Source organism: Thermobia domestica, chromosome 2 (assembly GCF_964235325.1).
Source record: "Thermobia domestica chromosome 2, izTheDome1.hap1.1, whole genome shotgun sequence".
NCBI lineage: Eukaryota > Metazoa > Arthropoda > Insecta > Zygentoma > Lepismatidae > Thermobia > Thermobia domestica.
In genome coordinates, this window is record NC_137455.1 from 280,720,858 (window position 1) to 280,734,928 (window position 14,071).

General features: G+C 31.6%; 1 protein-coding gene across 1 annotated transcript in view; it reads right to left on the reverse strand.

Moving 5' to 3' along the window:
• Positions 1 to 14,071, reverse strand: part of LOC145678523 (uncharacterized) — a 91,970-nt gene that overhangs the window by 45,597 nt on the left and 32,302 nt on the right. The window contains exons 3-4 of the mRNA XM_081748768.1: positions 13,332 to 13,437; positions 6,679 to 6,780 (exon numbers count right to left, since the gene is read on the reverse strand). Of these exons, the coding sequence (XP_081604894.1) occupies positions 6,679 to 6,780; positions 13,332 to 13,437 (208 nt within the window). The remainder of the gene's footprint in view (positions 1 to 6,678; positions 6,781 to 13,331; positions 13,438 to 14,071) is intronic.

The following is a 14,071-nucleotide window of genomic DNA, read 5'->3' on the forward strand; positions in this document are numbered from 1 at the left end:
ACCGACATGGATTTATGACTGGTAAATCTGTAATAACTAATTTAGCAAGTCTTATGCATTATACGCTTCCAGTAATTTGGGCTGGTGATCAAATAGATGCTATTTACTTGGACTTTGCTAAGGCATTTGATAAATTACCACATCACTTATTGATAAACAAATTGAAAAGATATAACTTGCCTAACTCTGTTATTGATTGGTTGACTTCATATTTAAGTGGAAGGAAATTTGTAGTGAAACATAAAGGGAAACTGTCTGCTATTCATAGTAATACCTCCGGGGTACCCCAAGGTTCTAATCTTGGTCCTCTATTGTTTTTGCTGCATATTAATGACATTTGTGTTGATTTAACTTGTAAATATCTGTTATATGCTGATATTAAAATTTTCAGTCAAATTAAGTCCAAACAAAATCAAGATACTTTGCAAAAATATATAGATATCATAGTTAAATGGTTCGAAGAGAATTCTCTACCCGTGAACTTTACCAAAACGCAAGGAATAACATTTTCGAGGAAAGTTAACCCTTCCATCTACAAATACAGGATAGGAAATCAACATATCCAACTCGTTAAGCATGTTAGAGATTTAGGAGTAATATTAGATGAAAAATTGCTTTTTCAGAAGTATCTTCAGGTTGTTATCTCCAAAGCTAGGAGGAATTTAACAATGATCAAATTGTTATTTCGAAATTTTACTAATATTAACACCTGCAACATTCTCTATATGTGCAATGTCAGGTCTCATCTTGAATATTGTACTGTAATTTGGAATAGTGAAGCAAAATATTTTAGTTCTTCGATTGAATCAGTTCAAAATTCATTCCTAGCCTGGTTAAAGTGGAAGTTTAAAGAAATAGGAGAGGCGAGCTTGTCAGACATAAGGGTGGATCTTAATCTTACCCTTCTGTCTGACAGGCGTCGGCTCTTTGACTTGAAGCTTTTTCATGTAGTTCTGCATGGAAATTTTGTTCTGGAGAACCTTTTCTCTTTAAAAATTCCTCACAGAAATTAGGAAATTTGTTCCGTTTATCAGTAAATATCTAATTAGGTCTTCTATATATAAAAGTATAGAAACAGCTAATAACTTTTATCCGGTTCTTGATTTCTGTCATAAGAATTTCAAGAAGGTGCGTGAATTATTTTTTAATTTTTTAAATAAACTATGAAATGTCTTAGTATTTTTAGGCTTGCAACTGATTCTCTTAATTTTATTTTGTATTTTTCTAAATACTGTATGGATTTGTTATATATATTTGTATTTTTTATCAAATTGTAAGAACCTTTTTAATTCTGAACAGATACACATGTTTGTTTCTTATTTTTATTATATTTCTGAAGGTCATTTTGTAAAGTTTGTAAGGTGCCATTTGATAGATCCTTTTATGTTTTGTTAGTTTTTTTATTATTCTCTTGTCTTTTATTTCCCTATCATCTTTCTTTTCTTCTATGCTTAATTCCTTCTTTACTACATATACTGCACTTTTTTTAAAAACTTTGTCATGGATTTTTTTTATTTATGTCATGAATTCTTATTTATGCTTGTTTTATTTTCGTCTATGCTTGTTTATTACTAGCCTTATGAATCATTGTATTTTACCTGAAGTATTTAACTTAGAAATATTTATTTTCATATTGTATTAACAGCTACAGTACATAGTGCCTTTTTGAACTTTTTTTTCTCTTTTAATATTTTGTAAACTGTTACAACTACATGGGTGGTAATAATCTATTTTTGAATTTTACACTGTATACTTATCCTATATGGTATACCTTTCCTATATGCATGTTAATTATGCTTTTTTGTACTATTGTTATTTTTGTATTTTCTAGTTTGTAACTGATACTGCATGTTTTTGTGTTATTTTTCTGAACTAATATTTTATCCGTTTCATCTATTTTTGTATTATCAGTTGTATGCTGTTAATTCTATTTGCATGCACTCTATGCTTGTAAAAACATTTTTTTTTCTTAGGGGCACCTGTGGCTGTAATGCTGTTTGCTTCCAATAAATATATTTCAAACATTATTATTATTATTATTATTATTATTATTATTATTATTATTATTATTATTATTATTATTATTATTATTATTATTATTATTATTATTATTTCATTGAATACAAAAGACATACATGACTACCAGAAGAATTTGAAATTATAATAGTCGGTAATTAACTTCTCATTAATGCCAAAAAGAAGTGAATAACATGATTTACTGTACCAAAATATTGATTATTTTTTCTTTTTAAAAAATGTTCTCAAATGTTTCGGAAAGGGTTTCTACTCCTACAACCACCTATACCGTACTCCTAGACATTAAGAATGCATTGATGAACGAAAATCGATTATTATTATTTTCTTGAAAATGGAGCTATTAGTTTTGTTCAAAATTTATATATCATAAGATTGAATTCTAATGACTTAAGCCCGGAATTAATGGCAGGCAAAATTGCAAGACAGGTCAAAAATGGCAAAATAGAAGACAAGAAAAAATATAAATAATCTGGTATTAAAGCATTTAAAACAAAGAACACAACTATTTATCAATCAAATAGATAATTGGATAATAAGAAATAGAATATAACTCATTTTGCAATTAGTACTTAACACTTAAAATTGCTGAAAAGTTGCAAATTGCGGAATTCGTAAAGGACGACATATAATGAAATAAATTTATGTCATTATTCATTGTTCTTCAATATAATGAAATGCCAAACGCATGCACGCCTTATTCATACACACTTGCATTAGCAATTTAGGAAATATTTAATGTACGCGCATTACTAAAATGAAATTATTTTACTCCACTCTCACTTCACGTTCACTTCAAGTAACTAAATCTTTTTGTTTTGTAAAATAACAAGTTCTTAATGTTTTCAAATGAAAAATTCACCTTGTCAGAGAGAATGTGCTTCAGATGTGAAAATAGTCTCTCGACATCTACAGATGGCACTGGAGCGGACGGGAAATAAGTAATTCGGGAAAAATTTAAGTTGACGTCAACAGTAGTATTATCTTCCATAAATTAGCGATGTTCTTATTTTTTTTATTTTTTTAATTTTTTTATTTTTTATTTTTTATTTTTTTATTTTTTTTTTGAAATATAGCTTAGCATTTACAACACGATTACACTTCTGGTGAATGTGCATGCCCTTGTTGTGAGTTACAATGCTCAGCTTATTGACAGTATCGTTGAAGATTTTAAAAGAATTAGTCGCAGTTTCGTTTATTTTCTTTCAGCTTTGACAGATAATAGAGTCTAGTAATTTAGCAAAATGTGTGGCAATTTTTTTCAGGAAATTTTTCTTAGCTAAACTAAAAAAAAAAAAAAAATGATGACGCATTATCCCCATCAAAAGTATAAATGGGCCGCAATGATAGAGCGCTCACCCCTGATGCGTGAGGTCCCTGGTTCAACCACAACTCTCACCAAATAAACTTCGTGATGAACAGACACCGCTTCCATTTTCTCCCATTTTGTTCATTCTACCATTTCGTTCGATATCATCACCACCATCTCCTTAACCTTGAAGCGTAATCGTTGGACGTTAAACTAAACTAAATAAATAAATAAAATATGAGATAATTTAATCTGATTCAAAGTTTTAGCATAATAGAGAGAAGTTCTAATCCATGTACTCTATTTGTCTCATTGAGACGGGCTGGGCTGATAGTGCAAGTTCAGAAGCCATCTCATGAAAGACATTGGTACACGAGGGACTTTCAGAAATCGTTTTTCACACTTAACACGAGAGGATCAACAGGGGGTAAGATAATCAGAACATACTTCCTCTGCAATTCTATGTATCGCGTGTGGCAGACAGGTGACAGACAGCATATTTGAGTCTTCTGCGTTATTCATGCATGTAGCTTATTTGTGATAAAAAGAAGAATGCATTCATGTTTTGAACTTTCTTGATCATAGCACAGTCAGGAATTTTGTAAGAAGCTGCACCACTTACTTCTTCGAGAACTTCTAACGGAATAAAGTACGTGAAAAATTCGTGCCTTCCGTCACTTCCAAAGTTTGAATTACATTAAGAATGGAGCAGCCATTTTTAAACGGTGGACCAGCATTAAAAAAAAAAAAAAAATGCTTACTTGTATTTTTCCAAACCATAACAATAAATGTTTTTCGTTATTTCATACTCAGGCAGTTGCAATTCCAGGAATAATATTTGTCTATTATCAAAAATACAAATCAACCTGCATCAGTTGAATTTTTAAGGTGTGCCATAGGGTTTCATATTACACATTTAATGTTCCAAAAATGGAAAACTATTGAAAAATGTCACATCTTTCATAAATTTGAAATCCAGATATTTCAATCACCAACACCTTCATGGATTTGGTTAACATTCTTTGTACACACTATCAATGTAAGTTTTTCTCAAAGACAATTCGCTTGGAACTTTATGTTTTGTGTATTCTTCCAGAGGATTTCTTAAGAAAATATTTTCTGACTTCCATAATGTTGTTATTAATTAGGACCTCAGAAAGATCATTCGTAAAATTGTGACGCTGATTTCGTGAACGTTTGAAGAAACTTTTGAACATTTACTCTAGGAGCAGCGATTAGGGGGGTCAAGAGGGGGCAGTTGCTTCCCCCCATTTTCTGAAGTGATCCCTTAAATGTGTCATTTGGAAATGTAAAGTTTTTGTATGTATTACTGGTCCATAGAAAAAAAATGGTGCCATATAATATTTGCCGTTGCGTCAGTACGTATTGGTTATTTGTCTTCTCGTGAAGTTAAGAAAGCTACAGGAATTGGAAGAAATTAATATTGCAATTGCGTATTTCTTTAAATGTCGTAGCATATGCTTATAGTATTTACTGTCTTTCATGTTCTAAAGTAAGAATATACATTTAATGACATGTGTGGAATTAAGATAAGTTGTTCATTAATAACAAGTTTCAATATAACTTCTACAAAACAAGGCTCATTATTCATTACTATGATTAATATTATCCTTTTTATTTATTTGTTTTGCAAATGTGTTATTAAATAATCTGACCACACGATTTTCCGGACAGTATTTTAAGATGTTCATGAGCAAGGAATAAAATCTCTTCTTACACTTTCGTTGTTTAAGAGTACAAAGGGCTAGTACCCATTTGCGTTGCTCTTGTCAATTTACTTAATAAAATATGAAATACGATATACAGTATTTTAACTGAGAAAGATAGTGTTCTATTAGTTATACAACCTTTTGTCAAAGAAAGTGTTAAAAATAACCAGGAAAACTAACATTGATATACAAATATTTAGATCATGTCTTGCACCCCGCCCCTTCTACCCCACACTTTTAACGTCTAATTGCCGTCACTGCTTTACTCCATTTGATTTGTGTGTCTTTTAAGATTTATGATTCCCAGTGCTTATAATATGGTGTGTAACAAAATAACTTATTTTTCGTGGAAATGAGTTTCACACAATTCACAAAACAGTACAGAACTATATGTTGAAGTACACTTCCACACAAACTCAGTCATAAATCTTCTCTTTCCTAGAAAGGCATACTTTTAAAACACTTAAATCATCAACAGCAACTATGTTTTACTCATGCCAGAACTCGCAATAACTGATACCTTCCAAATTAAGCATTTTTACTTTTATTCGTCAATCAAAATTTCTAGAACTGAACACGCACCAGGTTTCCCCTGCATTTGTCACATTCCAACAGCAGTTAACTGAGAAGAACCTTTTATCATTATTATCAGACGCTGTGATCATTGATAAGTCCACAGGTAAGTCTTGTTTGGTATATTGCTATTCACGCATAAATAAAACAGTGAGGGAAGAGAAAGTGAAAAAAGGCAGCAAATGGTTTTTAAATTCAGAAATTACAATCTTCCTGAAAATATCATAAAAACTGTAAAATATGGAACATATGCTATTAATTCCAATCTTTATTACCTGTAATGACCCTATATACGATTTTCTTAGCTTGCCTTGGAAAAGTTTAGGTAAAGTATTTATAATCAGTATACAAGGAACCCATATGCAAACAAAAGTAAACCATGTTTATGTTTGACGTACCAGAGTAAATGTTTACAATCTTTTTCAGTCAGAAGCATACTAGTAAGTTATTTAAAAAATAAAAAAAAAAAAAAAAAAAATAATAATTAAAAACAAAAAAGGTACTTTTTTGCTTTTCTCTTTTATCAGATTTTCAAAAAATCGATATTTTAACCCCATTAGAAAATAATACACAATATATTATTTTCTTACACTTATGAAGCAAATCTTACATTCGAGGATTAGAAATTGCTCACCCATAGCAACGCATTATATAATTACTGATGGACGCTCTGGGGTCCATCTTATAAAAACTTTGCCAAAGGTAAGCACAATGCATTATTAATTTGGTACAGGAGACATGCAATATATTACCTAAGACTTAGTTAAAAATTATTATGAAATCTACTTGCTACTATATATTGCTACTTTTATTTTAGTAATGTTAGACCCCGTGGCAATGCCTTATTTAATGTTAGTTTATTACCAAACACACATGAAGCATCTGGATTGAATTTTGCGCTACACATGTTACTACTACACTTTTAAATGCTGTAACAACTCTTGATCTTTGTGTTATCTATCGGAGAGACTTATACTATCGCAAAAGGATAGACGGCCATAATTATCACCAGAACTGTTTTGAACTACTTACTTAAGGCACATTTTCCAACCAATAGCTGTCAAAGTTGCGATCACTATTGTCAATGCACATCCCACTGCTATCTCGGCAGCCAATATGAAGGGTGGATATCGTCTATAAAACAAACAAATCAACACTATTACGTGAAACTGCACACTACTATATTAGTTTTAAGAGTTAATCTTCTAGTTTTAAGAACATAATAAATAGACAAAAGATTCTTATTTTTCATATCTTCCATAATGATCGTTTAATAGAAGTAATAGTTGTATATTCTTTGTTCAATCTTTGGTAAACTCTTTCAAAGCAACAGAAAACTAATAAAAGTAAAGTAAAATGTAAAACAAACGAAAAAACGTTAATCTGTAGTATAAAAATATGCTTGTCCAGGAAGCTGAAGGAAGTATTCTATCCTTGATTTACTTTGAACTATAATGCGAGTTGCCAGGACCGTTGAAGCAGGTTATCGTTTATATCATGTGGGTATTGGATTGTCTGTTATGTTTAACAAAGCTCTTTACCAATGAGTGACATGTTTGGTTCAAATTTCCCTTACCAACGTTAAGCATTGTGCAGTTATCTTACATAGGATGAATGAAATATGCTACTTTGGAATGTTGTTTCTAGTTTTTATGTTGAACATTTACTTTATTCACGATACCTTATTTTGTACATATAAATTTTTACGTAATCAACAGTCTATCATCAGGTATATGATGTTTATATCGGTGCAATAACTTTTGAACAACGTTACATTTTCTCGGTTCTTATAAGAGGAGTTTTAGCCAATTCGAAGTGGTATTTTGTAGTACGCTTTGTATAATCAGCCATCTCCAGCACAATGTGCTTGTAATATGTAACCACGGGTAGAATTGACGAGAATTTATTATTATATTAAGCACATTAATATAACAATTCCATCTTAAACTACTATATAACTACCCTAGGAAGTTTGTAACCTCAATACATTCAGCAATCTCGTCATTGAAAGACCTTATAAAATAGAAAAGATGCTTAAAAGATGACATTTAATTTATCAATATTTGCGAGTAATTTATTATGATCAAACCATTTTAGTAGGAGTGCAGATTTTGGGTTTGGGCATGAAAACGCTATCAGACATACATGATTATATATACATATCATTGCATTTGTCTTGAAAAATTGATTCTATTGCAGTCTTTGCAATAAATTAAAAATATTCGTTTTTCTAATACGTGAAATGGCTCAATTATGTAGTTTCTCTTAGAAGTTATTGAAAAGACAGTTTTATTTTATGAGACTAACAACTCATCTTTGAACTCTCTGCAAATTATTATCAAGAGACTTGTCAGAGAACTCTCGGATTACTATTTGTAGCTTGTAAAATATATATACGATATATAGGCTGAAATGCATTTAACAGGGTGCTTATAAAATTAAATTCCCCGACGAAATTAAAATTTTCCCTAACAGTCGCTAAAATTTTTCTTAGTATGACTCATGAAAAATAACTTATGTTTGAAGAGAACTATAACTTTTCACCATTGTTCATATGGTTACGCACTAAATTGCAAACGACCAACTAACCACTCATTTATTATCTATAATTTAAATGGCTTACTAGAAGATCATTAACGTTCGCAAAATAAATTCTTGCATAAAGATTTTTCCCTGATCCATAATGAAATACCTTACTTTCCCTGACCATACAAATTCCCCGACTTTCTCTGGCTAGTAGACACCCTCTTTAAGAACACCTGTATTCATCATCCCATTCGCACTACACAATTGACTTATGTTTAAATGGTGTCCAAATGGATTCACAACTACTTCTTTTCTTTTTATACAGTATTTTCTCTCTTTTATATTCTGTCCGATGAAGCATTTAACGAAAGTAATTAACCTTATGTGTTCAGCTGTGATAAGTAATTATTACTCTGAAACTTTTCATTAATATTTTCGGCGTAAATATCGAACGCCCATCGTCGGGATGTTTTAAGCTAAATTTTAACGATGTTCGTTTGTCATATTTTATACTAATTAAAATTTAATCTATCACATGTCTTCAAACGTTAACAAAACAATCTATAGCAAGGTAAGTATCTAGTATTTTCTGTATATTATATATATGACCCTAAAGTACACTTATGAGTCAAATATAACGTAAAATTTTTAAATTCAGGTTAATATTATCAGCTTCAGGAACGTGTCTTCTTTACAACCTCCAGGACCGGAAGCTTTCATGCATTTAAATGTGACGTAATGTTAGAGAATCAATTCTGTATTTAGTTCGGTGACTTTTTTTTTTTTTTTAAATCTTTAATGTACAAACATTGTCTAACAAAGATTAAGATCATGTAGGCGCATGAGAGAATCATTCAAATTAACAAAAGATTGGTTCTTACCAACAAATCCTCCCATTAGAAAAGTAAATATTCACCAAACGTATCGGAACGAAAGTTAGTTCCGTCTTGATTGGTAAGGTAACAAGAACAAAAATGGATGAGAATAAAAATGGATGAGAACAAAAATGAGCAGAGCACAGTGAGTGAAAAAAGAGCGGTGTCTATGTTACATCACTATTGCCAGATCCAAAATATACGTGGAAGGTAGGTAACCAGATTTTATCAATCTTTCACTCACTGTGTTCTGATCATGGTTTTAGTATCCATCTCTCGTTATATTTATTTGGTGGTATGTATTCCTTTTTTCATACCACATTTGTCTCATCCATTTTTGTCCTTCTTACCTTACCACTCAAGACGGAACTAGCTTGTAGTTCCGATATATTTACAAAATATTTAGTTTTCCCACGGAATGATTTATTGGTAAATAACCATTTTTTTTTTTTTTTTTTTTTGCTAAATTGTTTAAGATTCTTTTTAGTCCTAAATATAATAAAATTTCTTTTCTATATGTCTATAAAAAATTCTTTTGTATACGTTTATAATAAAAAATATTGTTTTTCTTAATCTTATATACATTAGAAAATATGTAAATTAGTTTTTGATTATAAAATTGTTAATAATGTCCTCCCACGTTTTACTCAGATTTCTTTTTTTCATATTGAGACTCGAGTTCTTAGATTACATCGCATTTAAATGCAGAAGCTTCCGGTACTGAAGGTTGGAAAGAAGACACGTGTTTTAACTAATTTTCCGACAGATTTTTAAAGCTAGGTAGCGTTAACGTGGAATTTAAAAAGTTTTAATTTGTTTGACTCGTAAGTGCACTTTAGGGCCATGTAGATACCAGTAGTGGTTCGTGGTCTGTAGAAGCACCGGTTGCAATGTTGCAACATCAAAAATGTGTAGGTACGCGCAAGTGTTCCCTTCCCCAGCAAGTGTTCTTGAGTCTTATCCAAAACATATTCAGGAAATATGAAGAGGAAAGTCTTTTTAAGCTCTATTTGTATATTTATTGATTAAAATATATTATCTAATATTGATTTAATATAAGCTATTTCATTTTTTTTTACAAACAACCACTATCAATGTACGTTTATACACTATTTATATACAAACCTTCTTCACTCATGTCATTGAACAAGAGATAAATCGAAATATATAGCATGTGCTGTAAGCCATGAATGATATCATTAACCCGAAAAGAAGAAAAAAAAGCAAGAAAATTGTATATATTCATGCACGCCGTTAAACAAAATTATTTAATTAAGTAACTATGCATTATTTTAAAATGAAAGATCTTTCTTCGTTCTTTTCGAGCTTCAAATTTTTCTATGACTTCGTTGAAATCTGAAATGCTGCTCGCCAAGTTTTTCTGAATAGAAAGCATCGCTACCGCAAATATTTTCTGCTTATTTTCTTTAGGGTACAGAAACACCTCTCTTTTCCGACAAAATGCATTTTGTTAGCATTTCTTTGAATGAATATAAGGGACAAAGAGTCCATTTTCAGTAACCATGATTTTTTTTCTGCTGTTCTACTATAAAGAAGCATGAAATCTTAGATTTTTTCCCTTTGAAAACGAAAAAAAATATTAGTTTAACATTCCAGCAATTTAGGCTAAAGAAGACAGATGAGTATTGAAAGTGAATGGTTTGAGATTCATTTTTTATGCTCTCCGCCGGAAATCGAAAACGAGATCATGTGCACGAAAGACACAGAGCTAGGAATTAGATCAGTGATAAGACATTTTCTGCTTCGAGACTCGATCGACCCCATCCAGAATAGGATATTTTTTTATTTTAAAAATAAAACCTATAACAAGAATTTTCACCTTTGTATTATAAATGTAAAATAAAACCTATTGACTTTGAACGACCGCCTTTCCCCAAACATTCAGCCTGGATCCGCCTCTGCTACCACCAGACGCGTATTTGTTCTTTGCGAGTTTCTGTTTTGTGAATAACTTCTTTCTTCCAAGCGTCTATATCTCACCCACTCTATCAATTGAGTCAAGCGCTGCCAAGCGGTGGAATTCGTAACTATTACAGAAGCTGACTATATACCAGTGGCAGAAAAAGGTGCAACTGGAAGGGAGCAATACAGGAGGATAGCAGCGACGCAGGAATAAATCCACTTCCTCATGTTAAGAGATAGGAGCTCGCTACCATATGCTCAATGTTACTGCTTCCAGTGGCAAAGCTCACTACAACTGGAAATGTAAATCACCCTCTTTCTTTCAGTTTTTTTATTGAATTTTTTTAGAAATACATCAATACTGTTTTGTGCTCAAGAGCAAAGGTTTATTTTTTACTGATACACTACTTTAATACCTAAAAATATCTTTAGTATTAAAAAAAAATATCCGGTTGCACAACCATATAGTACCAGCCGCCACTGGTAGATATATTATATTGCTACAAATTGTCTTGTTCGTTTGAAGAACTGTGATAGATTAAATTGATAAATGCAATCGAAGTGCTCTATATAAAATGTGACGAACCAACATCGTTAAAATTTGGCTTGAAACATCTAGATGAAGGGTATTCGATATTTACGCCGGAATATCGATGAGAAGTTTAAGAGTAATAATGACTCGTCACAGCTGAACACATAAAGTTAGTAGGGTACGGTATAATGCATATGTATACACGTTCAACTAGTCGTTATTTGTAGTTGGCTTTCTTCTCTTGCTCTGTTTTTACTATTTTCTCGTAAGTAATTTGTTTCCTATGACAAAAATTTTTAGACTAATTTTTTATTAAAATTTATAAGCACTTTTGGAACTTCTTTTCTCCAAGGTCTCTTCCAAACGAGTTTTCTTACACCAAGAATTAGCTGAATCGAAAGCGGTAGAATTATTCCATGACAAGAAAAACCGCTATACGCCTGCCACCGAAAATACAAATATAGTATACTTTTGTTTCTACCAACTAGCTCTTAGTTAAGAGAATAGAAGGCATAGCTTAGCAGTCTCCCTTTCCTATCAGTGTGGATTAAGTTAACATTCGATTTAATTAGCAGAACAGAAGTATCGCAGCGAACTCTTTGAAATAGTATATTTTGCATGTTTGCTGAGGTTTGTTCCTTCGTTGAAAGACGTATTTGAAATAAGATTTTCTAAAGACATCCTACTCCGGATTGTCGGTAACAAACTCTCAGTGATTACTATTAGTGTGCATGTTGGGATTAATAACGAAGATAGTAATCTTATTATTTATAGTTACAGTTCGATAGAGGAAGTTATATGATTACTCCAGAAAGGTTTCCTGCTTAGTTGTGGCCTCTAAGTCTATGTAGCAATCGCCATAATTATGTACAGTCATACACAATATTAAGTATAGGTTGGAGGTATAAGAAATGATAGCTCCAATCTAAACTTAATATTGTTTCTGACTGTGACCTTTAAAGACGGATACGTTGACACAAACCCTTAACTCTAACTCATCTCTCTAATAATCAGGGCCGGCGCGAGGGGGGTCTAGCTGTGCCACCATCAGGAGGGCAAGCCTGATGGGCGGCAAAATTTGAAAAAGAAAAGAATACAGGGGCGGCAAAATCTAAGAAGGAAAATAATAAAGGGCGGCATGTGAAAGTGTCGCCCAGGGCGGCAAAACTTCTAGCGCCGGCCCTGCTAATAATAAACATGTTTGACCATCTTCATTATAAAACCTTTATTTAAACTTCAGGCATCTCAAACACATTGATATTCTATAAATCAATCTGAGGTCTTAGGCTTCACTGATACATCTCAAAATCCTCAATAATTATATATTTATATTCTCCTAGATCCGTTCTTACAATTCATCTTGAGAAATAAACTACAATCGAATAACAGATTGCACTTTTCGATTTCTATTATATCAATTATCTAAACATATCCTATCCTCTCTACCCATTGCTATTAAATTTAATCTTTAGCAGTACAAAATTTGTAACGATATTTTCAGCTTTTTAATTATTATTTTTTAATTAACAGTCATTGATTCAAGGAAAAGTGGAAGTGCGTACCGTATAAATAAATAAATAAAAATTTAGAAAACAAGTAAACAAGTACTTGTACGTAACGTACTACATGTTCAGACACGAAGTGCATGGTTTCTTGATTGGGAACATCCTTTTCGAGCATATTTTATTTGACATGCTATGTGCATCTGAACGGATAGCATAAATCAAACCTAAGAGTTTCACTTAATGTCAACTAAGTAGAACTGGAATTCTTACGAAAAACATGTATTGTCATTATATTATATTTGCTAAACCAAACTGGTTACGTACATGCATCTGCCTTCGCTACAAAGATAACCTTTGAGACAAGGACACACCTCTGAGCATGGATAATAATCAAAACAGCATTTGGTTTCATTACAGGGCCTTTTATAAACTGTAAATAGAAAAATATATATTTATATACAATGCAAATGTAGTATCAAACATTAAAATATATCAAATTTTAACTAAAGCTTTAAAAATCCTAGGCGTCAGGTACCATGGCGACTGGAAATATGAGTCTGGCGCCTAACTTTTCTTAACCTTAATATTTCCAATTTCAACTTGCTAGTAGTTCTGATTTATATGAGCTAGAATGAATTGGAAATAAATTATAATAAATTCATTGTTAAATTTAAAGTTTCTAATTTACCTTAAATCTTAGCATGAATGACTCATCATTAGAGGATTCTGATCCATCCAAAAAAACTGGACAATTGGTATTTTAGTGCTCAAATTACAAGATATGTATAAGGATATAAAAAACAAACTGTTGCTTTCTGAAACTTCACTTATATTACCTTCAATTGCTTACATCTTTGAGAGATATCCTATAGACTGAGGTGACCTTATGCTTTTTATACCAGTAACTATAATTTTAGGCCAAAAGATGACAGTCTAGATATCAAATTGGATTCTTACAGGATGGCCCATGTAAAAGTAGGCAGGCAATACTAGAGATGAGCATATAATCGTGTGTGTTTTTCTGTCTGTCACCGGTGTGCCACTCGATCCGCAGTTGTTTAGAT